This window comes from Lepidochelys kempii, chromosome 17, assembly GCF_965140285.1.
Source record: "Lepidochelys kempii isolate rLepKem1 chromosome 17, rLepKem1.hap1, whole genome shotgun sequence".
NCBI lineage: Eukaryota > Metazoa > Chordata > Testudines > Cheloniidae > Lepidochelys > Lepidochelys kempii.
Window position 1 is genome coordinate 23,277,283 of NC_136396.1, and position 23,355 is coordinate 23,300,637.

General features: G+C 51.3%; 1 protein-coding gene across 14 annotated transcripts in view; it reads right to left on the minus strand.

Moving 5' to 3' along the window:
• Nucleotides 1-23,355, minus strand: part of TSPOAP1 (TSPO associated protein 1) — a 231,743-nt gene that overhangs the window by 189,656 nt on the left and 18,732 nt on the right. For 11 of the 14 annotated variants that reach the window (XR_012155490.2, XR_012155492.2, XR_012155491.2 and 8 more), the window contains exons 2-4: nucleotides 20,370-20,477; nucleotides 17,068-17,196; nucleotides 6,195-6,371 (exon numbers count right to left, since the gene is read on the minus strand). Coding sequence is in view for 11 of the 14 variants with exons in the window: in XM_073316130.2 (XP_073172231.2) it covers nucleotides 6,195-6,371; nucleotides 17,068-17,196; nucleotides 20,370-20,477 (414 nt within the window). In the remaining 3 variants the exon portion in view is untranslated. The remainder of the gene's footprint in view (nucleotides 1-6,194; nucleotides 6,372-17,067; nucleotides 17,197-20,369; nucleotides 20,478-23,355) is intronic. The other 3 variants (XM_073316137.2, XM_073316135.2, XM_073316132.2) reach the window with 2 other exon arrangements.

The following is a 23,355-nucleotide window of genomic DNA, read 5'->3' on the forward strand; positions in this document are numbered from 1 at the left end:
GTTTAGCGAAAGTTAGAGGCTGGAACTCAGAAAGTGAATTTGGGCTGCAGCTCTGGCACTGGCTGGTCATCCCGGCCCTACACCCCAGAGGCAAAACTTGCAGCTATCACAGCTAAACCAGGGGACACTTGGGAGACTTTCTCTCACAAATATTCATGTGAGATTTTTCACCAGTTTGTTTCACCTAATACTGCATCCATCAAAGTTTGGGTTTTTACATGAAATTTCAGGAAACCCAGAATTGTTTTGACAGGCAAAAAGACCACAAAAGGCCAGTTCTGGAAAAGGCTGCACTCATGGATTTTGGAAGAGTTGCTGCAGGAGGCAATGCCCATTCCTCCAAAAAGCTCATAACCCACTGGATTAAGCAAAAGGATGGGAGTCAGGAAATCTTGACTCTGTGCCCACATCTGCCCCTGCAGGGCCCTAGTAATACCCTGCACCTTATAAACATAACTGAATTATAGAGCAGGTAAATATAATTGTCCCCATGTGTGATGGAATGTAAATCCTGTCAGGCACCAGAACGGTTACAGGAGCCTGGGCCTGCTTCTAACCTGGGGAGGGTCTGGTCAGATGAGAAGATGGTTTAAGAAAAAGCAGAAAGAGGGTGATGGAGACGAGACTGAGCCAGAGGAGGGAAATGGTGTGTCTCTGGAAAGCAGCCTGTGAGAAGGCTGAGAAGACCAGGTGGGCTACTCCCAGGTGAGCTGGAAGCCTGCCTGGAGGTAGGAACCCTGATGAGCTGCACCCTGCCTGACCCCCAGAGGGAGGGGAAGAGTGTGCCACTCCCTGCACAATGGAGCTGTCGGAGGTTCAGGACCCTGGGACAAGGTGTAGGGACAGACTATACTAGTCAAGGTGCCCACACTGTGCCTCATGCTTCAGAGCCTGAGCTCCAGCCCAAGCCACAATGTCTACACAACTATCTGTAGTGCACTAGCGTGAGGCCCACTAACACAGGCGGACCTGGCCTGTGAGGCCTGCTCCCAGAAGCAGTCTAGACATACCCTTTGAAGTGGTCAGCCAGGTCACTCCTGTGGCTGGAGTAGACCAGAAGACAGTGGGGGATCCAGAGGCAGAGGTGCAGCTTCATTGCATCTTGCCACAAGGCAGGGCAGTGGAGCAGGACTTTGCTACACCAGGCAACAGAGCGGGAAAGTGAGGCATGACGCTATAGGGACTGGCTTGAAGCCAGGATTAGAAGCCACGTCCTCCTGACTTCTAGACCCATGTCGAGTCCACTAAGGCAGTGATTTTTAGCTGGCAGGATGAGCAAAGGGTGAGCTGCAGCTTTGTGCGAAAGCTCTCTCTCCCCCGCTCCCAAACTCTCTAGGGGACAGTTGCTAAGGCCAGGGGGAGTGTGGGATCAGGAAAGAGAAGCTCATTCCTTCTGCCTGGTCCAGCTAGGCTGTTGCTACTGCCATTACACCCCACCCCTTCTGCAGCCTTCTTGCTGCTCTCTGCCTACACCACATGCAGCGCCAGGAAAGCACCACTGGGAGATGCCATGACACAAATGGCCTGGCCTGCATGGCGCCCCAATGCTCAGGTATTTCCAGAACATCAACAATTCTCCAGTGCTGCAGGCAATGCAGGTGGAGAAACAATGAGCTGAAGGAGCAGGTCCACCCACAGCACTGCCCACCAGGCCCTGCCCAGAGGTCCGTCCACCTAACTCACCTAATGCATCCGATGAAGTGAGCTGTAGCTCACGAAAGCTCATGCTCAAATCAATTGGTTAGTCTCTAAGGTGCCACAAGTCCTCCTTTTCTTTTTGCTAACTCACATAGAATCATAGAAGTGTAGCTGATTTTCATTTTGTTGTCTAGCCCAGTTCTCCAGTTTATCAAGATCCCTCTGAATTTTAGCTCTTTCCTCCAAAGTGTCATCTGCAAACTTGATCAGGATGCTCTCTATTCCTACATCTAGGTCATTAATAAAGATGTTAAACAACACCGGGCCCAGAACAGAGCCCCGTGAAACCCCACTTGAGACTTCCCTCCAATCCAACAGCATTCCATTAATAGTGACTCTTTGTTGCGGTTGCTTAACCAATTACGTATCCACTTAATGGTAGTTCTGCTGAGCTCGCATTTCTTCAGCTTATTTATCAGAATGTCCTTTGGGACTATGTCAAAGCCTTGCTAAAGTCAGGGTATTTATGTCCACCTCATTCCCCCTATACACCAAACCAGTTACCCTGTCAAAGAAGGAAATCCAGCTGCTTTGACATGATTTGTTCTTGGTAAATCCAGGCTGCCTGCTAGTGATCACCCTTCAGCCTCCAGGTTTTCGCAAATTAAATGTTTTATACATTGCTCTAGTAGCTTCCCAGGGATCAAGGTCAGGCTGACTGGTCTGTAGTTCCTCAGCTCCTCCTTCCCCACATGTTTAAAGATGGGCAGCACATTAGCCCTTCTCCAGGCTTCTGAGACCTCTCCTGTCATCCATGAGCTTGCAAATATTATTGCCTGTGGCTCCAAGATTCCTTCGATACCCTTGGGTGAAGAGCGTCTGGCTCTGCTGGTTAATTCATTCAAATTGGTCAGAAGATCTCTGACATGTTCTTTACTTATCCTGATCTGTGTCCCTTCCCCTTTATAGTCTATGGTAACTTCACTAGTCATCCAGGCATGTTATTTTTTGTGAGAAAACTGAAGCATTAATAGTAGGCATTGAGCACCACTGCCTTCCTATCATCTTCCGTTACCAGCTCACCTTCTCCACTGAGCCATGGACCCACACCTATGAGCACCTTACATTCGTCTTTGTTGAATTTCATGTTGTTGTCTATAGCCCAGTTCTCCCATGTTAGCCTTGATCAAGCTACCATGATAAAAACAGAAGGATAGCCATGACAATACATGCAGCAGGAGGGGCTAGCCACCCCAGGTACATACATTTGGTCTCAGATGGATCATACTGGGGGCAGCTATCCACTTCCACAGCTTGTGCCACTGTGGCTACACTTCTGCTTTTAAAATTGCTAGTTCCATCAGAGCTAGCATGGGTTTGTCTCCTCCAGCTGGAAATTACACTTTCCAGTTCCAGCACAGACACACCTTTAGAGCTTAGCAATATGTGTGAGTAGTCCAAATTATTCCTTCCAATGTACATTATCTTGCACTTATCTACGTAGACTTTAATCTGCCAAAGTGTTGTCTGTTCACCTCACTTTGTTGGGTTCTTCTGCAGCTCCTCCTCACCCTATGACCCCTGTGTTTATGTTGCCTGATGCTTCCCATTATGAAGATTCTTCTGCCAGTTTTTTTAAAAATCTAGTGTCTCTGTGGTTTACAGAAGGAACTTGACATTTGCCAAGGGGGTAGTCCTGAGCTAAGGGAGTTGCCTATGGCTGGCACCATGGAAATTCATTCAGATTTGGGCACGTTATTCACAGATATTTTTTTTTAGGCCAGAAAGGACTATTACATCATCTAGTCTGACCTCCTGTGTAACACAAGCCAGAGGATGTTACCCAGTGATTCCTGCATCAAGTCCATCATTTCTGGTCTACTGCAGATCTGTGAGAGACAGCTAATTTTGATCTAAAGACCTCAAATGACCAAAAACCCACCGTTTTCCTTAGAAAGTGGTTGCAATGGCTAACTCACCTCACTGTTAAACATTTGCAATGTATTTCCAGTCTGAATTTATCTAGCTTCAACTTCCAGCTCTTGTAGATCTTGTTCTGCCTTTTTCTGCCTGACTAAATTCCATGCAGATAAGTGCAAGGTAACATGCACTGGAAGGAATAATTTGAATTACTCACCCCCTTCGCTGGGTTCTAAATCACTGCTAGTCACTCAGGAAGGAAAGGGAGAGTATCATTCTGGCCAGCTCAACCTTAATTCTGGCCTTTTCTAACTTCTGAGTGCTTGACTTTGGGATTACGGTCCTTTGATACAGTTTTTAAAAAATAATGAATATATGATAGAACTCTGGATTTAGGAATGGCCCTATCAGGGCTTAATCCTGAGAGGAGCTCAGCTCGCCAGCCCTGCTCCAACAAAGCCCTGCAGCATGCTTTCAGCAGTGGGCAGCACAACTGAAGACTGATGAAGTCACTCAGAAGAAGTGCAGCCCAAAGACTAGAGCAGTAGCCTGGGACTTGAGTTAGTTCCCTGCTCTGCCCCAGACAAGACACCTAGGGCTAGATTCACAAAGGTACTGAGGTTCCTCCACACCAGAATTACATGTCTCTATCTGGGTTTAGGCCTCTAAATCCCAATTTTAGGCTCCACTGTGACTCTCAAAACTCCCACAGAAACCTTGTAGGCACCGAAATTCACATAACACCTACATTTTCAGGGTAAAAGTTCCCTCAGCACCTACACTTCTGCCTCTGGACACATCGCTGCTGCCTCCCTCTAGGTGTCCAGACACCCGTCTCTCCCCAGTACCCAACCATGAACCAGGGAAGTTCCTCTGCCTCACTTGTATGCAGGACACAATCCAGTAGGTATGCTCAGAGGCGCCCTTTTGGATAGGGTCCCATTCAAACAGGGAGGAAATGGCAGCGCCCACTAGCCTGGGATGTGGGAGACCCAGGTTCAATTCCCCTCTCTGCCAGACAAGAAGAAAGGATTTGAACAGGTGCATGGTGGCTCCTCTGGCTGTTTCGTGTGGAGTTGGGCACCTGCCTAAGTCATTTGCACAAGGAACACCTTAGGTGCCTGAGTGGTTCTGGCCTGTGAACCACTAGCAGAGATAGGTGCCTCCTTGCAACCTGGATTTAAACATCTACTGTATCTCTGTGGGGGAGCAGGGCTTAGTCACCATCTCCCATTGGCTAGATTAGGCAGCTCCCCACCTAGAATGCTGGCTTTTGTGGATCATATTCTTCCACACCTGTTGTTCCCTGTCCATGGTACAAGGAACCTGGGGGCTTTGTCGATGGCAGTGTGTTCCAGTGATTTGCTAGGCACCTAAAAGTGCAGCGTTGTGATGATGAGCAGCATGATGTCTAAGTCCCTTTGTGAATCTTGCTCCTAGTCTCTTGGTATCTCAATTATCTTTCTGTCAAATGAGGAAAATAGCCCTGCCCTGCCTCACAGGGGGGTTGTGATGATAAATCCATTACTGACTGAGGTGTGAGTAGGGGCCTAGAGCAGTAGCTGGGTTACTGTCAAACTTCAGAGACCACTAGTAAATCTGACAACGCTGGAATATTATTGTGTGTAAAAAATGAAGTATTTGCAGTAATTAACTTGTTCTACTGCTAAAACGGATCCATGAATATTTGGCTTGGGAAAGGAATTCACTCTGGGGCAAGCTGTCCAGATTATTGAAACACTTTCACTGGCAGCAGCATTTGTAAAAGCACAAATTTTAAGTGTTATCAAACAGTCATGCAGAATATTCATGGAACCCAAATGTAGACTCTGCAGCTGTGAGTAGGCATGATGGAGACTCACTCTAGAGCAACCGCACTCAGTCAGAGAACACAACTGTGAGCTGCGTCCCCCAACAAAACAGCTTGACTTTTGAAAGGAAAATATTTACCACAAGCTGTTCTTTAATTGCAGAATTAGAGGGGGTTCAGAGAAGAGCAACAAGAATGATCAAGGGCCTGGAAAACTCATGTGAAGGGAGACTGAAAAGACTGGGGCTGTTTACCTTAGACAGGAGACAAATAAGAGGGGTTGTGATAAAATAGTAAATGGTCTAGAAGTTCTCCCTGTCTCATAACACAAGAACAAGGAAATATCAATTAAATTACAAGGTGAGAAATTCAAAACCAGCAAAAGGAAATACTTCTTCTCTGGGCATGTAATTAGACCATGTAACTCACTGCCACCAGATGTTGTTGAAGCCAACAATTTAGTGAGATTCAAAAAGAGACTAGACATATATATGGATACAACATCCCAGATCCTACTAATGCTAACAAACATTTTGGAAGGGAAATAAACCCTCCTGCTTCAAGGCTTAAGCCAATCTCTAAGTATCAGAGACTTTATGGGGTGCAGGTAATCAAACATCTACCCACTGCAGGGCTCTTGCACCTTCCTCTGACACGTCTGGTGCTGGCCACTGTCAGAGACAGGGCTAGCTGGACTGGGGGTCTGAGCCAGGCTTGTAATTCCCACGTTCCTCTCCAACAAGCTACACACCAAGAATTATACTGAAGACATTTGAAAACTGAAAACTGTCCATGCCAATGAGTAAAACCCCAGAAAGACACTCACCTTCCCAGCTGTGAACTTCGCCTGTAGCTCCCAACACTCCTGCTGCAAAGCTTCAATCTGTTTATCTTTCGCTAGCAGGGCACTGGCCTGTTCTGTCAAGTCCTTGGCACGCTGGTGGGCACATGCTTTTTTACACAGCTCTAGGCTGGAGCCCTTCACAGCCACTGGAGCATTTACCTGCACCAGGGAGAGAACAGCAAGGAAGAAACCACACATGTGGTGGTACTGTTAATAATTGCACAGTTAGGCAGCAGGCCCAGAGCAAAGAACCGGAGCTGGGGGGATCACTAACTTTTTAGGTTCACTGGCAGCTTCGAAAAATTGAAAGAAAAAATATCAGTTGGAACTTCTGATAAATTTTGGTGAATCAAAAAAGTTGGCAAAAAATGTGCTTTGGAGCAAAGAAATGTTCTGTTCCGACTCCAGGCACTTTGAAAAGCAAAGCAAAGGGAATGAAGGGGGCTTGTTTCACAAAGCAGGTGGTGCTCTTACAAGCTTTAGCCCACGGCTCTCACCTGGGATGAGATGAAAGACCCAGGCTCAAGGCCCCTCTGCCTCTTGTTTTAGATGGATTTGAATTGGTTTTCCCACATTGCATCCCACTGAGCTACAGGTAGTCTGGGCTCAGGTTGTGCTCAAGGAGCACCTGGTTCTACTGTGTGCTCATGCAGTCAGTCAAAATGACTCTCAGCAGGTGGCTAGACCACTCAGAGGGGAGTCCCTGCTCCACAGCAGGCAGAGAAGGGAAGTGAACCTGCATCTTCTACATCCCACAAGTGCCCTGACCACTGAGCTAAAGGCTCCTCTTCCTCTGTCAGCTTGTGAGTGGAGGGAGGGGAGACGAATCTGGAGGGACTGAGCTGGAGATGACTGCTGGGCTCCCAGAGACACCAGAGGGGCTGCTGGGCAGAGGGAGATTTCGACCCATCAGCTCTAGATGGAGGTTAATTAGCATTTCTTGTTAAGAGGCCAAAGCCATGGCCCACAGGAGTGAGCAGCAGAGAGAGAAGAATGTGCAATGCCCTGTGCATGAGACACATTCTACCCTAGGAAATGCAGCAGGAGTTAATAGCAAGTGTGGCTGGGGTGGTACTGAGCATAGGTCAGCTGTAAGTACACACAGGATCAGGCGATGACCAGCACCATGCAGCAGCCTGGCTGAACTGTGCGTGCATGGCTGAACCAGTGCTGGGTCCTGTCTGGCTCTAACTACACATGCATCCCCCACCCAGCTGCACCCACCACCAGAGCCCATTGCCAGCAATGGTGACATTTCCTAGGGTAGCCTTAATCACTGAGTGCTGGCAAAGCAGCCATCAGTCATGGCCAGGCTCCTTTGCTCTTCTCCGGACGCTCAACAGCCTTTACACAAGGGGCAGCCTCGACAAAATCGAAGTTCTCTGCACCACTGCAAAACGAAGCCAGTTCCCAAAGGTCAGGATTTAATAGAAACCTGCTCACGGGTGACTCCCACCTCCACTGTGAATTTCCTCCTCCGTCAGTGCAAAGGGGATAGATAACTCAGTACAAACTCTTGTTTTCTAATTCCTTTCATATATCAAATCATCCAGCAGCAGGATCTCTGTGCTCAGGGGACCTTGCATCACTAGGCAGGCCCAGTGTGCTGCAGCATATCCGGACACTGAAGCCACCTCTAGCAACCAAATGCTAACTCCTCAGCACCTCTCCCTTTAAATATACGCCTGCCACAGCAACAGTGCACAGATGCCTCCCACACACTCCCTTATTACACAAGGCTGGTGTGTTGTAACTAGACCAGCTAGAAATCAAGTTGCCCATTATACATTTTGTTTCTCTGAGGTTAGCAGCTCAGAGTGTTCATGTTCCAACACTCTGAAATCAGGTGTGTGTGTTTCTGGTGCTCATTGAAACCCATGGAGCCTTCCCTGTTCTGGAGAGATACAGAAGATTTTTGATGCAGTTTGAGGAGGAAAAGGGGGAGTTTTACTGGTCCATGTTATTTCTGCATCTCAGATGCCCCACTTTATCCACAAGAGACAGGCAACAGTGCCCACGAGATGCTGTTGATTTCTTTGCCCAGTCCCACAAAGGTGCTTTGTGCTGCTCAGAGAACTTGCACAGAAAGCTCCCACGGGGGGAGCTTACAATGGACGTTTCAGAAAGGGCACAACCCCACAGCAGAGAGTTCTCCAGCAGCACAATCTCACAGCGACCCCAGTCACTCCACTGTACCTGCACCAATAAGGGGTTTTTAACTATCTAAAAAGCAATGATCCTAGTCTCACTTCTCATGGGGACTGCAGAAGGAGAGCTGGCACGCACCAATTCCAGGATCCAGACAGTGCCTGTCCTGCCTTCTCCTGTGGACATAGCTGCCACCTCTTTCAGAGCTGGATTAACTATGCCGACAGGAGAGCTCTCTGATAACAGTTTTCAAGTACGTAAAAGGTTGTTACAAGGAGGAGGGAGAAAAATTGTTTTTCTTAACTGCCGAGGACAGGACAAGAAGCAATGGGCTTAAATTGCAGCAAGGGCAGTTTAAATTGAACATTAGGAAAAACTTCCTAACTGTCAGGGTGGTTAAGCACTGGAATAAATTGCCTAGGGAGGTTGTGGAATCTCCATCATTGGAGGTTTTTAAGAGCAGGTTAGACACACACCTATCGGGGATGGGCCAGATAATACCTAGTCCTGCCATGAGTGCAGGGGACTGGACTAGACGACCTCTCAGGGTCCCTTCCAGTTCTATGTTTCTCCCCCCAAACCATGCCAAGGCTTCCTGGATACTCAGGAGACTGACACCAGGGGAAATAACCATCTGCCAGATGACCTTTGCAAATGGCTGAAGATGCCCTGACTGAGCAGGCGAGTCTCTCTGTCAAGGCTGTTCTCCTCCTGCCTTTCAGTATGAGCGCAAGCTGCTTTGGTACAGCTGCGGCTGTGCAGACGACCCTATGCCAACAGGAGAGCGCTCTGCTGCCGGTGTAGTTAGAATCAAAGAATCTCAGGGCTGGAAGGGCCCTCAGGAGGCCATCTAGTCCCACCCCCTGCTCAAAGCAGGAGCTATCCCCAATTTTTGCCCCAGATCCCTAAATGGCCCCCTTAAGGATTGAGCTCACAACCCTGGGTTTAGCAGGCCAAGGCTCAAACCCCTGAGCTATCCCTCCCACATTAATAAGCAGTTAACCCACCTCCACAAGAGGCGGTCGCTGTGTCGACAAGAGAAGTTCTCCCGCTGACATAGCACTGTCTACACGGGCCTAGGGTAGTGTAGCTGTGTTGCTCAGGGAGATGCCCTGAGAGACGTCGCTATACTGCTATAAGCCTGCAGTGTAGACCTGGCCTCAGGATATGTCTGCACTTAAAATACTACAGCTGCACCACTGCCGCACTTCCCTGAGGACACCACCCATGCGCGCAGGAGGGGTTCTCCCCTCAGAGGCAGTAGCTAGGTCAGCCGGAGAATGCCGGTGCTGTCTACGGCAGGCATTAGGTCCATTCCGCTGTGGCTCTCCAGAGACGGATTTCTCCCATAGCTGCACCAACGTAAGTGCCCAGTGTAGCCCAGGCCTCAGGCTATGAGAAGCTATGACCTGGCTGGGGAATCTCACGAGTATTGCTTTGGAGCAGGGTTAGCACTGAGCTTGCGTACGTGACACCCATTTCCCAGGGGAGACACAGGGGCCCTGAGAGGGACCTGCCTCGAGCCACACAGCACATCAGTGCAACCATCTAAATTCAGACGCGGTGTTCCTTGTCCCAGGCGCTGTCCCAGCAGACTCGGCTGCCTTTGACCTTTGCTGCTGGCAGCTGAGCAGCAGGGGCTTCTGCCTGCACCTCTGCCTCTGAAAGGCCCTGGCCAGGAGAAGGGGAAGGGGACGCAGTTCTGAGTGGTGGAGAAGCTTGGACACGTAGTCATACCCCTTGTGTCCTGCCTGGCGAGTGAGCAGAGCTGCAGCACAGACTCTCAGCAAAGGACTTCGAGGCACTAAGCTCAGCACAGTGTATACCGAGAAAGGCTTTTACCCCTACCCTGCCGGCCGCAGGCATCACCCGCTGGCAGAGGGCTAACACACTGTGAGCAACTGGTCCCACTCGGCCAGGCCGTGGAGGAAGCGCACAGCTTGCCTTTGAATGCTCAGCAGAGACACTGCTACCCCCACTTGTGTGGGCATGTTCCAGGAAGTAAATTCAACCTGGAGCAGACACCTAATGCCCACACACCAAACCAATGGCTACCCCACCCACTGGTCAGGACTCTCATCACGTCCTCTCCCATCACCTTGTGTCAGGGTTCCTCCCCACTCTGAACTCTGGAGTACAGATGTGGGGACCCGCATGAAAGACTCCCTAAAATTATTCTTACCATCTTAAGTTAAAATTTCCCCAAGGCACAGATTCCTTTCTTGCCTTGCGATCGCTGCCACCACCAAGTGATTTAACAAACAATCAGGGAAAGGACCACTTGGAGTCCCATTCCCCCAAAATAGTCCCCCAAGCCTACACCCCCTTTCCTGGGGAAAGCTTGGGCATATGTCCTCACCAATTGGTTACAAAGGGACTACAGATCCAAACCCTTGGATCTTAGAACAATGGAAAAATCAGTCAGGTTCTTAAAAAGAAGGATTTTATTTAAAGAGAAAAAGGTAAAAGAATCACCTGTGTAAACTTGGGCTGGTAGTTAACCTACAGAGTAGCGGAAAATTCAAAGAGCACAGAGGAACCCTTAGCCTTAGTTTCAAAGTTACAACAAAACAAAACCTCCCTCTAGCAAAGGGAAAATTCACAAGTTGAGAAAACAAAGATAAACTAATACGCCTTGCCTGGCTGTTACTTACAAGTCTGAAATATGAGAGACTTGTTCAGAAAGATTTGGAGAACATGGATTGATGCCCGGTCCCTCTTAGTCCCAAGAGCAAACAGCCACAGAAAACAAAGAAGCCAACACAAAACGTCCCTCCCCCCGCCCAGATTTGAAAGTATCTTTTGTCCCCATTGGTTCCTTTGGTCAGGTGCCAACCAGGTTACTTGAGCTTCTTAACCCCTTACAGGTCAGGAGGAATTTAGGCTCCCCCTATGGTTACGACACCTTGTGTGGCTCATCTCTTCCCATTCCAGTTCCTACAGCCCCTCACTCTCTCCAGCTCCCGGGTCCTCAGCACACTGCAGACATGCCGCCTGGCCAGGGTCAGACTCTGGCCCCTGGTGCCTGGTCCTTCTCCTCCATTCAGGATCCAGCCTCTCTCTCCTCCCACCCCCGGCAGGCTCCAGGCCCTACCCCCCTGCACTGGCATCACAGCTGCCTACCTCAGGCCTGTTGGTCAGAGACTCTAACTGCCTGGCCTCTTCTGGAGCTCCCCTTGCTAGAGCAGGCCAGGGTGAACCTCTCTGGAGTCAGACAAAAGATCTTCCCAGCAAAAAGCCCTGGGCTGGAGAACACCCTGAGGTGGAGGCTGAATGTGCAGTAGCCTGACCATGGTCACAGCCTGATGCAAACCACACAGGCAGCCTCAGAAACTAAGAGAAGGGGTAAAGAGCAGGAAGGGAGGAAGGCATTGCCAGAGCAGGGCATGCTTGCAGCCCAGGTAACCCAATGGCCTGTCTCTAACAGGGGCCAGCCACAGCTGCTTCAGCAGAGGTGCAAGAAGCCCTCCAGTGGGTAGTTCTGGACTAACTTGCCCATGGGGAAGTGTAATGGCATGGAGGTCACCCCAGCGTGTCCCTCGTGATCAGGTACAACATGATCGGTGAGACCCTTCCTCAGTTTCCCTCACCCAGGGCATACACAAGTCCAAGCAGGCTTTCCAGTACTAAAGAGCATCCTCTTCAGGGGGCCTTGTTCATTTAACAGGAAAGAGCAACACAAAAGCTTCAATTAGCTGCTCCCCCAGAAGCTTTCCACCCCTGTTTTTCCCCTTTAGCCCCAAAGCTGGCTTCTTGGCTTGGCAGCTTGGTGGGCACTCAGCTAGATCCCCATCTTCCCCTCAACTACACCAGTCCCTAGTGGCTCCCCCGGAGGTCCAACACCCAGTTCATTCCTCTGGAGCACTTTCTCTCCAGGCCTGTTCCTCTCTCCGGGATCCTCTGCTCTCGAGGGAAACACCACTGGGAGTAGCTTCCTGCCCAGCCCCCTGCGGAGTCTCTCCCTCCGCACCTTCCTCTTTTCTGGGCTTCCTGACTGAGTCCCCACAAACCTGTGTTAGGCCCAGGTGCCCCTTACCAGGTGCAGGTGCCGGAGAAACCAACTCGGGTCAGAGCTCTTCTCAACCTGCTGCTCACAAAATGGGGAGAATTAGTAGGGGAAGCAAAAGTGGATGGGAACCTGGGAGGCAGTGACCATCAGATGGTCGAGTTCAGGATCTTGACACAGGGAAGAAAGGAGAGCAGCAGAATACGGACCCTGGACTTCAAATAAGCAGACTTTGACTCCCTCAGGGAACTGATGGGCAGGATCCCCTGGGAGAATAACATGAGGGGGAAAGGAGTCCAGGAGAGCTGGCTGTATTTTAAAGAATCCTTATTGAGGTTACAGGAACAAACCACCCCAATGTGTAGAAAGAATAGTAAATATGGCAGGCGACCAGCTTGGCTTAACAGTGAAATCCTTGCTGATCTTAAACACAAAAAAGGAAGATTACAAAAAGTGGAAGATTGGACAAATGACCAGAGAGGAGTATAAAAATATTGCTCGGGCATGCAGGAGTGAAATCAGGAAGGCCAAATCACACTTGGAGTTGCAGCTAGCAAGAGATGTTAAGAGTAACAAGAAGGGTTTCTACAGATATGTTAGCAACAAGAAGAAAGTCAAGGAAAGCATGGGCCCTTTTACTGAATGGGGGAGGCAACCTAGTGACAGAGGATGTGGTAAAAGCTAATGTACTCAATGCTATTTTTGCCTCTGTCTTCACAAACAAGTTCAGCTCCCAGACTACTGCACTGGGCAGCGCAGTATGGGGAGGAGGTGACCAGCCCTCTGTGGAGAAAGAAGTGGTTCGGGACTATTTAGAAAAGCTGGACGAGCACAAATTCATGGGGCCGGATGTGCTGCACTTGAGAGTGCTAAAGGAGTTGGCGGATGTGATTGCAGAGCCATTGGCCATTATCTTTGAAAACTGATGGCGATCGGGGGAGGTCCCGGATGACTGGGAAAAGGCTAATGTGGTGCCCATCTTTAAAAATGAGAAGAAGGAGGATCCGGGGAACTACAGGCCAGTCAGCCTCACCTCAGTCCCTGGAAAAATCATGGAGCAGGTCCTCAAGGAATTAATTTTGAAGCACGTCGAGGAGAGGAAAATGCTCAGAAACAGTCAGCATGGATTCACCAAGGGCAAGTCATGCCTGACTAACCTAATTGCCCTCTATGATGGGATAACTGGCTCTGTGGATGAGGGGAAAGCAGTGGACGTCAATTCCTTGACTTTAGCAAAGCTTTTGACACGGTCTCCCACAGTCTTCTTGCCAGAAAGTTAAAGAAGTATGGGCTGGATGAATGGACTATAAGGTGGATAGAGCGAGATCATCAGGCTCAATGGGTAGTGATCAATGGCTCCATGTCTAGTTGGCAGTCGGTATCAAGCAGAGTGCCGCAAGGGACGATCCTGGGGCCGGTTTTGTTCAATATCTTCATGAATGATCTGGAGGATGGTGTGGATTGCACCCTCAGCAAGTTTGCAGATGACACTAAACTGGGAGGAGTGGTAGATATGCTGGAAGGTAGGGATAGGATACAGAGGGACCTAGACAAATTAGAGGATTGGGCCAAAAGTAATCTGTTGAGGTTCAACAAGGACAAGTGCAGAGTCCTGTACTTGGGATGAAGAATCCCATTCACTGCTACAGTCCTGCTGCTAGGGACCGAGTGGCTAGGCAGCAGTTCTGCAGAAAAGGACCTAGGGGTTACAGTGGACAGGAAGCTGGATATGAGTCAACAGTGTGCCCTTGTTGCCAAGAAAGCTAATGGCATTTTGGGCTATATAAGTAAGAGCATTGCCAGCAGATCGAGGAATGTGATCATTCCCCTCTATTCAGCATTCGTGAGGCCTCATCTGGAGTACTATGTCCAGTTTTGGGCCCCACACTACAAGAATGATATGGAAAAATTGGAAAGAGTCCAACAAAAATGATTAGGGGACTGGAGCACATGACTTATGAGGAGAGGCTGAGGGAACTGGGATTATTTAGTCTGCAAAAGAGAAAAATGAGGAAGGATTTGATAGCTGCTTTCAGCTACCTGAAAGGGGGTTCCAAAGAGGATGGATCTAGACTGTTCTCAGTGGTGGCAGATGACAGAACAAGGAGAAATGGTCTAAAGTTGCAGTGGGGGAGGTTTATGCATTTAGGGATTAATAACAAGAATTTTAGTTATAAGGTGGGGACGCATCAATTAGAAGTAACAGAGGAGGAGAAGGACCTTGGAGTACTGGTTGATCATAGGATGACTATGAGCCGCCAATGTGATATGGCCGTCAAAAAAGCTAATGCGGTCTTGGGATGCATCAGGCGAGGTATTTCCAGTAGAGATAAGGAGGTGTTAGTACAAGGCACTGGTGAGACCTCAACTGGAATACTGTGTGCCGTTCTGGTCTCCCATGTTTAAGAAGGATGAATTCAAACTGGAACAGGTACAGAGAAGGGCTACTAGGATGATCCGAGGAATGGAAAACATGTCTTATGAAAGGAGACTCAAGGAGCTTGGCTTGTTTAGCCTAACTAAAAGAAGGCTGAGGGGAGATATGATTGCTCTCTATAAATATATCAGAGGGATAAATACCGGAGAGGGAGAGGAATTATTAAAGCTCAGTACCAATGTGGACACAAGAACAAATGGATATAAACTGGTCATTGGGAAGTTTAGACTTGAAATTAGATGAAGGTTTCTAACCATCAGAGGAGTGAAGTTCTGGAATAGCCTTCCAAGGGAAGCAGTGGGGGCAAAAGACCTATCTGACTTTAAGATTAGACTCGATAAGTTTATGGAGGAGATAGTATGATGGGATAACATGATTTTGGCAATTAATCGATCTTTAAATATTCATGGTAAATAGGCCCAACAGCCTGTGATGGGATGTTAGATGGGGTGGGATCTGAGTTACTACAGAAAATTCTTTCCTGGGTATCTGGCTGGTGAATCTTGCCCATATGCTCAGGTTTAGCTGATCGCCATATTTGGGGTCGGGAAGGAATTTTCCTCCAGGGCAGATTGGAAGAGGCCCTGGAGGTTTTTCGCCTTCCTCTGTAGCATGGGGCATGGGTCACTTGCTGGAGGATTCTCTGCTCCTTGAAGTCTTTAAACCATGATTTGAGAATTTCAATAGCTCAGACAGAGGTGAGAGGTTTTTCGCAGGAGTGGGTGGGTGAGATTCTGTGGCCTGCATTGTGCAGGAGGTCAGACTAGATGATCATAATGGTCCCTTCTGACCTTAATATCTATGAATCTATGAAAAGCACTGGAATGGGTTACCTAGGGAGGTGGTGGAATCTCCTTTCTTAGAGGTTTTTAAGGACCAGCTTGACAAAGCCCTGGCTGGGATGATTTAGTTGGGGATCGGTCCTGCTTTGAGCAGGGGATTGGACTAGATGACCTCCTGAGGTCCATTGCAACCCTGATAGTCTATGATTCTAACGAACTGCTGCCCAGCTACCTAGGCAATTAACTAGCCACCAGCAGGGGAGCTAGAACTAGGGGTCCTGGGGTTGCGGCAGCACCCCTGGCTTGAAGTGGTTCCATCGCATACAGGGTTTGCAGCTTGGTTCAGTGGCTCCCAGCACCCCTGCTATACACATTGTTCCAGTGCCTCTGTCCACAGGTGGAGCTGGGTTGGCTCGTTCTCCTTAACAGAACTTGTCACAGGAAGACTAGGTGCCTGATACTCTCTGGGACCTGCCCCCGGGACAGCGAGTTTCTTCCTACCCCTGTCAGAGAGGCTGGCTGGTGCCCTGAAGCAGAAGGGCTGGTCTCGCTCTGATCTTTCTTCTCTCCTCCCACATCACTGGGGATCTCCTAATACCCACAGAAACGTCCTGTTCATCTTTTTAATCCTCCTAAGGAAGGAGGGAACAAATCCGAGTTACGGCAGCAGTTGAACCTTCAGAAGGTGAGTGCCCATTTCAAATGATCTCTTCCTAACACTGTGTCTGGCACTTACGTAGCCCAGTGATTGGTGCCCCAAAGTAACTGAACAGGCAGGCGGTTGTGCCAGTGCATGTGGGAATGAAGGGCAACGCCCACACACCATGGAAACCTCGCCCACCTGCATCCACCATGACCTCACTTCCCCTCTCATTTCCCATGCTGATACCTACTCCCTCTCCAGCAGCACGTGTCCATCTCCCCCGGCACGCTGCGGAGAACCCACTGAAACCAGCCAGCCAGTGGTTACAATTACCACCAGGTCCCACACCCCACTATGCCATGGCCACACTGCAGGTATCACCAATGTGGTAGGGAAGCCACTCGGAGGGACACTCTGGTAGATGCTGGCATATTAATGGGGATGGGTGTAGAGCTGAGCTACCCAATACAGCAGAGTTACCCAATACAGCAGGGCAGTTTGAGGGGAGAATGTCAGCCTGAATGGTGAATTTGCTCTCTTTCGCGGGCTACAGCGAGAGACAGGCTTTTGTCATTCCTGGAATTGTGTCTGTGGCACCCCAAGGCTCTCCCGGGGGGTTCCAAGGAAGCCTGCCTGGGACACATGCTGTATCTTCCTGTTAGCCAAAGGTACAGGATGGCAGTATTGAAAAATAACCTGCCAACTCTGGTCCAGTTTGCATTCTCCTCCAATTACCCAATCATTGCTAGGAATAACTAGGGACACTGAAGGCCTGGGGGGAGGGGATGGACAGGCAGTGCCATGCCACATGCTGCTGCTGCAAACGGTTAAACACTTACTACTTTGAGGTTTGCTTCCTGCAGTTTTCTTGCTCTTTCCTCCAGGCGCTTTGCGATCAGGGCCAGCTCTGCATTCTTTCTCTTCAAGTGCTTCACCTTCTCCTCAGTCTCGGGAAAGCAGCTCTTCCGCTAAGTAATGAGTGGAATGGTTAACAGCCCTTTTGCTCACCCTCTGTTCACAGCCCTACAGCCCCCCAAGCCTCCATCTCCAATCTCACCCTGTCCAGACAAGGCCCCCATTATAACTACACAATCAGAGAACTAGAGCCGGCAAAGGGCCTTGGCAGTAGAAGATCCTCTGGGGCTAATGCAGGATTCTTCAATTTCTACATTTTCTAGCATTTTGTCTGCTCAAGTTTTACAGATCCCAGGTACTGAGGCTTCTACCCCATTTCCCTGAGGCTCTTCCACAGCTTCCTATGCCTCACTGTCAGTTTATTTTTCCTGATATTCATTCTAAATATTGCCCCTTTCTTAATTTCATCCCATTGACTTCCAGTTAAGCCCCTGGATGCCACCCTACACAGTTCTCCTTCTGCTGTGCTTACATCCTTTGGCCATTTGCAGGCTCTTACGCTGTTCCCCGAAGCATCCCTTAGCCAAGCCAGGATTTAGCACTTTCAGCTCCTCTCAAATAGAAATCCCTCCATTCTCCTTAACCATTTGTTTTTTCTCCTCTGAGATCCCTGCAGTTTATCTGCAGCTTTCCAACCATATGGTGCCCAGGACCGACTGCAAGCTTCCAACACCACACCCCTGATTTGCGCCATATAGCTTCTTCAAAAGCTGCCCCCAAATCACACTTGGCTCTTTTGCTGCCACAGCACATGGATCTCTCATGTGCATCTACCTCTCCCCGCAGTCTCTCTAGAGATCACTGCTTTCCCAACACTCCATCCCAATCAGTCTCTGTGTTTCAAATGATTTGTCTCTACGTGTGTTAATTCCATTTTTCCAAATTGTATCTCATTTTATTTTCTTCCCATGTTTTTATTCTCTCTAAATCCTTTTTTATTATTTATCTGTCCTCACTGATAAACTGCAACTGCTCCAAATGTAATGTCATCTGGCAACATCATTCACAGGCTGTTTACTCCTCTTTTGGAAAGCGTTAAGTAAGATGAGCCCTAAAACCAACTCCTGCCATGCCCCAGCTGGATGCTCCCCAGCATATCTGCTATTTTCATGACCCTTTCTTTACCCTTTCGATCAGTGACGAGATCAGAGTTAATGTCGAGAGTAAGATCTCGGGAGACCTGGTTTGATAAATGCTTTACTAAAGCGCACGTGCATGGCATTACGGGGGAGCAGTAGTGACACCATCGGTGGGTTTGGCCAGCTTCTTTATTTGGTGGGGTGCTAAAGCTATCCCAAATCTGTGTATTTTTAAAGATATGATTAATTTTAAATCCTTAATGCAGATATCAAAGGGGTTGATTTTTAAGGGCTTTTTGAAGGAAAAGAAACAACCTGGGCTTAGGTGTCATTGTCCCAAACCCACCATTTTGGATTGTTTGCGCTTTCTTCAGATCTTTGTCAAAATACAATAAAGCAGCATAAGGGATTAAATTAATGTGCGCAAATGTTTAGTACGTGTTGTTTGGACCAATGTAAACCTTTCAGCTCCACTCCTCTGAAGGTTTGTAGAGGGTTTTTTTTTTTGACTGTTGATGGTGGACACATTAACAATGCTCCAGGCGTAAGAGTTACAAGGACACCCTTGTCTACACTACAATGTTTTGCCGGCAAAAGTTACGCCACTTTAATTAAAGCGCTGTTGCATGTCCACACTAGCTCCTTGTGTCAGCAGGGTGCATCCACACTAGAAGCTCTTGCATCCACACAGAGAGCAGTGCTCTGTGGGTAGCGATCCCACTGTGCAACTGGCCGCAGGGTGCTTTGGGAAGGGTTTGCAATGCCTCATGGGACAGGTACAGCCTCACATGATGCAGGTTTCTCAGTCCCATGGTTCGAGGGGCATCCTAGTAGAGTGCCAGCCGCTTTTTCAACTGAAGTGTGCGGGGGGAGGGGAGGAGAGTGGTGTGTCTGGGGCGGGGGAGGCAGCCAGGCTGACCGACCTCTCCTGAGGCAGGGGGAGAGGGACACACACACCCACACGTCAGCCCCCAGCTCTGCTCGGCACAGCCGTCTCTCCCGAAGCAGCCCACTCTGCTGCCTGCCTGTGGTTCTGTGATTCCCGCCGAGCTCTCCCACAGCCTCCTCAGCTGCGGGGAGCAGCATCCTGAGCAGCTCTGTGAGCTCTCCATGCTGAGGGGTGTCAAACCAACGCAGCAGTCCCTGTCCCCACCATGCTTCCCGCAGCAGCAGTCTGCCTTCCCCTGCGTTCCAATGATTTGCTCTTTGTTCCCCCAAGGAGCAGCAGGCTCAGCTGTCAGATACTTCCCCGATCTTTGAAAGGGGAAGGACACATGCCTGCAGGGCAGTAGAGATCAAAACAGTGAGCAGAGCGGTCACGGCAGGCATTGTGGGATACTGGTGGAAGCCAGTTATGTCAACAAGTCAAATAGCAGCATCTACAAACTTTGCTGCAAAAAGCTTTATGCCTCTCGTTGAGGTGGTTTTATTTTGTTGGCAAAACAGCCCTCCACTTATAAAGGTTTATGGGTCTACTATTGCGGCAGGCTTAGCGGCTCTGCTCTTCAGCTTGAGCATTCGCGCTGCTGAGCTTAGAACCTGAGGTCTTGGGTTCAGTCCTTGCAGGTGATCCCAAAGTCTTGTTATAAATGGTGCCCAGAGAGGGATTTGAACTGCTGTGGTTCTTGGAAGCTTTGGGATGAGCTTCCCTAGCCAGGAGCAATGGAGAACTAACACAGTGTGGCTCTTTGTCATGCTCAGTAGTTAAACCACTTACATAACTTTCCTGTGGAACTTCTCCTGCCAGTGAGCTAGAGAGTGATGAGCATGTGAAGACGGGTTACAATGAAGTTGTAGCACTCCTGTGGCATTAATGCAGGCCCAGGGTGCTGGGTTTGATGTGGCCGTAGGCTTGCTTTTGGATCTGATCGGGCGGGAGCCTGGCTCAGGGAGCCGCTGCCTTGCTGTTACTCTTAAGCTGTGTCAGCAAACAAATCAACATTGACTCTTCCCAACAGCTGCTTCCTCCCCGCCCCAGTGCTGTCAGCCTGGGATTGGGTCTCTGATTGTCAGTGGGCCTGACAGGCTCCTGGGGAGGTTCACAAGAGCCATGCCTCCCTTGGCCCTGCACAGCGTCCTCCCGCTCATGCTCCTTCGCGCTCCCAAGCCAGCACAGACTCCACCCAAGGCCCCGCTCCCGTGCTCACCAGCAGGCAGTTTTCCTCCTTCAGGCTGGCACAGCAATGCTGTGACTCCTCCAGCGCCCTCAGGAGCTTCGTATTCTGCTGCACCAGGTAGCTGTGATCAGCACAACACTATGGAGGAAGGGAAGGGAGAGACAAGCTAGGACATCGCTGCCACTTTGCAATGAGCTCAGCTGCACACCTGCCCACCCCGACTGTCCTGCACTAGCCAGCCGCACACCGTAGGAATTCCTCCTAAAGGCTGAAGAATAGCATGATGGGTGTGGGCAGGAAGGATGGGGGGAACTGGGAGGCTGTAGGGCAGTGGTCCCTAAACTTTTTACCTCACGCCCTCCCTGACTCCTGTCCGTGCCCCTCCCCCGCCGGAGCTGAGGCCGGGAGTTAGGGGGCCAGGCGAGGCTGGGACCACAGCGGGGGGGTGGGAGTGGGGCAAGGAGTGGAGCTGAGGCCAAGGCCAGCAGCCAGGGCCCTCGGCAAAGGGCCAGCACCTGGGGCCAGGGCCAAGAGCAGCACTGGGTGACGCACACTCCCTCCCTGCCCCCAAACGTTCCTCCCATGTCCCACAGTTTGGGGACCTCTGCTGTAGGGGGAGGTGGGATGGGATGGGATGAGAGGCTGCAGGGGGAGGGGAGGCTGCAGGTGGAGCTAGGATAGGAGGCTGCAGGGGAGAGCTGGGACGGGGGACGGGAGGCTGCAGGGGGAAGCTGGGAGGGGATGGGAGGCTGCAGGGGGAGCTGGGAGGGGGACGGGAGGCTGCAGGGTAGAGCTGGGAGGGGGATGGGAGGCTGCAGGGGGAGCTGGGAGGGGGATGGGAGGCTGCAGGGGGAGCTGGGACGGAGGACGGGAGGCTGCAGGGGGAAGCTGGGAGGGGGATGGGAGGCTGCAGGGGGAAGCTGGGAGGGGGATGGGAGGCTGCAGGGGGAGCTGGGAGGGGGACAGGAGGCTGCAGGGTAGAGCTGGGAGGGGGATGGGAGGCTGCAGGGGGAGCTGGGAGGGGGATGGGAGGCTGCAGGGGGAGCTGGGAGGGGGATGGGAGGCTGCAGGGGAGAGCTGGGAGGGGGATGGGAGCTGCAGGGGGAGCTGGGAGGGGGATGGGAGGCTGCAGGGGGAAGCTGGGACAGGATGGGAGGCTGCAGGGGGAGCTGGGAGGGGGACGGGAGGCTGCAGCGGGGAGTTGGGAGGCGGATGGGAGGCTGCAAGGGGAGCTGGGAGGGGGACGGGAGGCTGCAGGGGGAAGCTGGGAGGGGGATGGGAGGCTGCAGGGGGGAGTTGGGAGGCGGATGGGAGGCTGCAAGGGGAGCTGGGAGGGGGATGGGAGGCTGCAGGGGGAGCTGGGAGGGGGATGGGAGGCTGCAAGGGGAGCTAGGACAGGATGGGAGGCTGCAGGGGGAGCTGGGAGGGGGACGGGAGGCTGCAGGGGGGAGTTGGGAGGGGGATGGGAGGCTGCAGGGGGGAGTTGGGAGGTGGATGGGAGGCTGCAGGGGGAAGCTGGGAGGGGGATGGGAGTCTGCAGGGGGAGCTGGGAGGGGGACGGGAGGCTGCAGGGGGGAGTTGGGAGGCGGATGGGAGGCTGCAGGGGGGAGTTGGGAGGCGGATGGGAGGCTGCAGGGGGAAGCTGGGAGGGGGATGGGAGGCTGCAGGGGGAGCTGGGAGGGGGACGGGAGGCTGCAGGGGGGAGTTGGGAGGCGGATGGGAGGCTGCAGGGGGAAGCTGGGACAGGATGGGAGGCTGCAGGGGGAGCTGGGAGGGGGACGGGAGGCTGCAGGGGGGAGTTGGGAGGCGGATGGGAGGCTGCAGGGGGAGCTAGGACAGGATGGGAGGCTGCAGGGGGAGCTGGGAGGGGGATGGGAGGCTGCAGGGCGAGCTGGGATGAAGACAAGGAGGGAGTTTGCAGGGATGGGGAATGTGCTTGCAAGAGGCAGGTTTAAGGAGCAGCTGGGATTCAGTAAGTCACAGGCTCCAGGTCCTTCTGGAGACCAAGCTCAGCAGCAGAAATAGCTCCCGGCCCTTGACAGCTTCTGGCCTAGTATTACCTCCCGCACCAGCCGCACTTTGCCTCTCGGCAGGAAATGCACCGGCCTGGAAGTCTCGTCCCCCTGCTAACAGACCTGTCCCCACAGCTCGGGTTTCGGGCGCGAGGTCGGGCAGCTGTCTAGCAAGCAGCACCCTGTCATTATTGTGAAGCTCCTCTGGAACTCTGCACACACTTGCCTTTCATTACGAACACAACCACTACTAGTGGGGAAGGATACAGATGTCATAGATGTTTAAGGGACTGTTGTGATCTTTTAGTCTGTCCTCCTGGATAACACAGCGCCAAGAACCGCACCCGCAATCGCTCCATCAAACCCAGCCCTTGTGTTTGAGCTCTAGCTTATCTTTTAGAAAGACACCTGTCCTGATTTAAAGACTTCACGTGCTGGAGAACCCCTAGGTGAACTCAGACCTACAGAGAAGCAGACCTCAGGAGGATTCACATATGACTTGAGACAGGCGCATCGGAACGGGGGGGGGGGTCTAGCCCATCCACTTTTTGCCACAGAACCCCACCCCCTGTTCCTCCTCTTCCCCCCTGGAGCCTAGCTAGGGAGCCCAGGCCATTGAGGTCCATGCCAACTCCCCACAGCTGCCCACACAGCTCTTCTTACTCCGACCCGTGTCCGGTTCAGGGGAGGGGCCTCGGAGCCACAGCCAACCATGGTAAGAGCCACACCGGCAGCTGTGGGGAGCCTGAGTCCCTCCACCTGGCCTGGGTGGGGAACCCGGGGACAGGGACACGGGCAGGGGGCTGCTTTCAGGTCCCCCTCCCCGGGTGTGGGGGAGAGCTCCCCAGCCCCACTCTGGCTTCTGGCATGGCTGGTGGCAGGCCTCGGGGGTGGGGCTCTGGGAAGGCTCTGCCGCCCCTGACTTGAGAACAGAGGAACAGCTCAGCCAGGCTGAGCGGAGCGCACTTCGGGCAGCAGCCTTACCGCCCACTGACTTCCTAGCA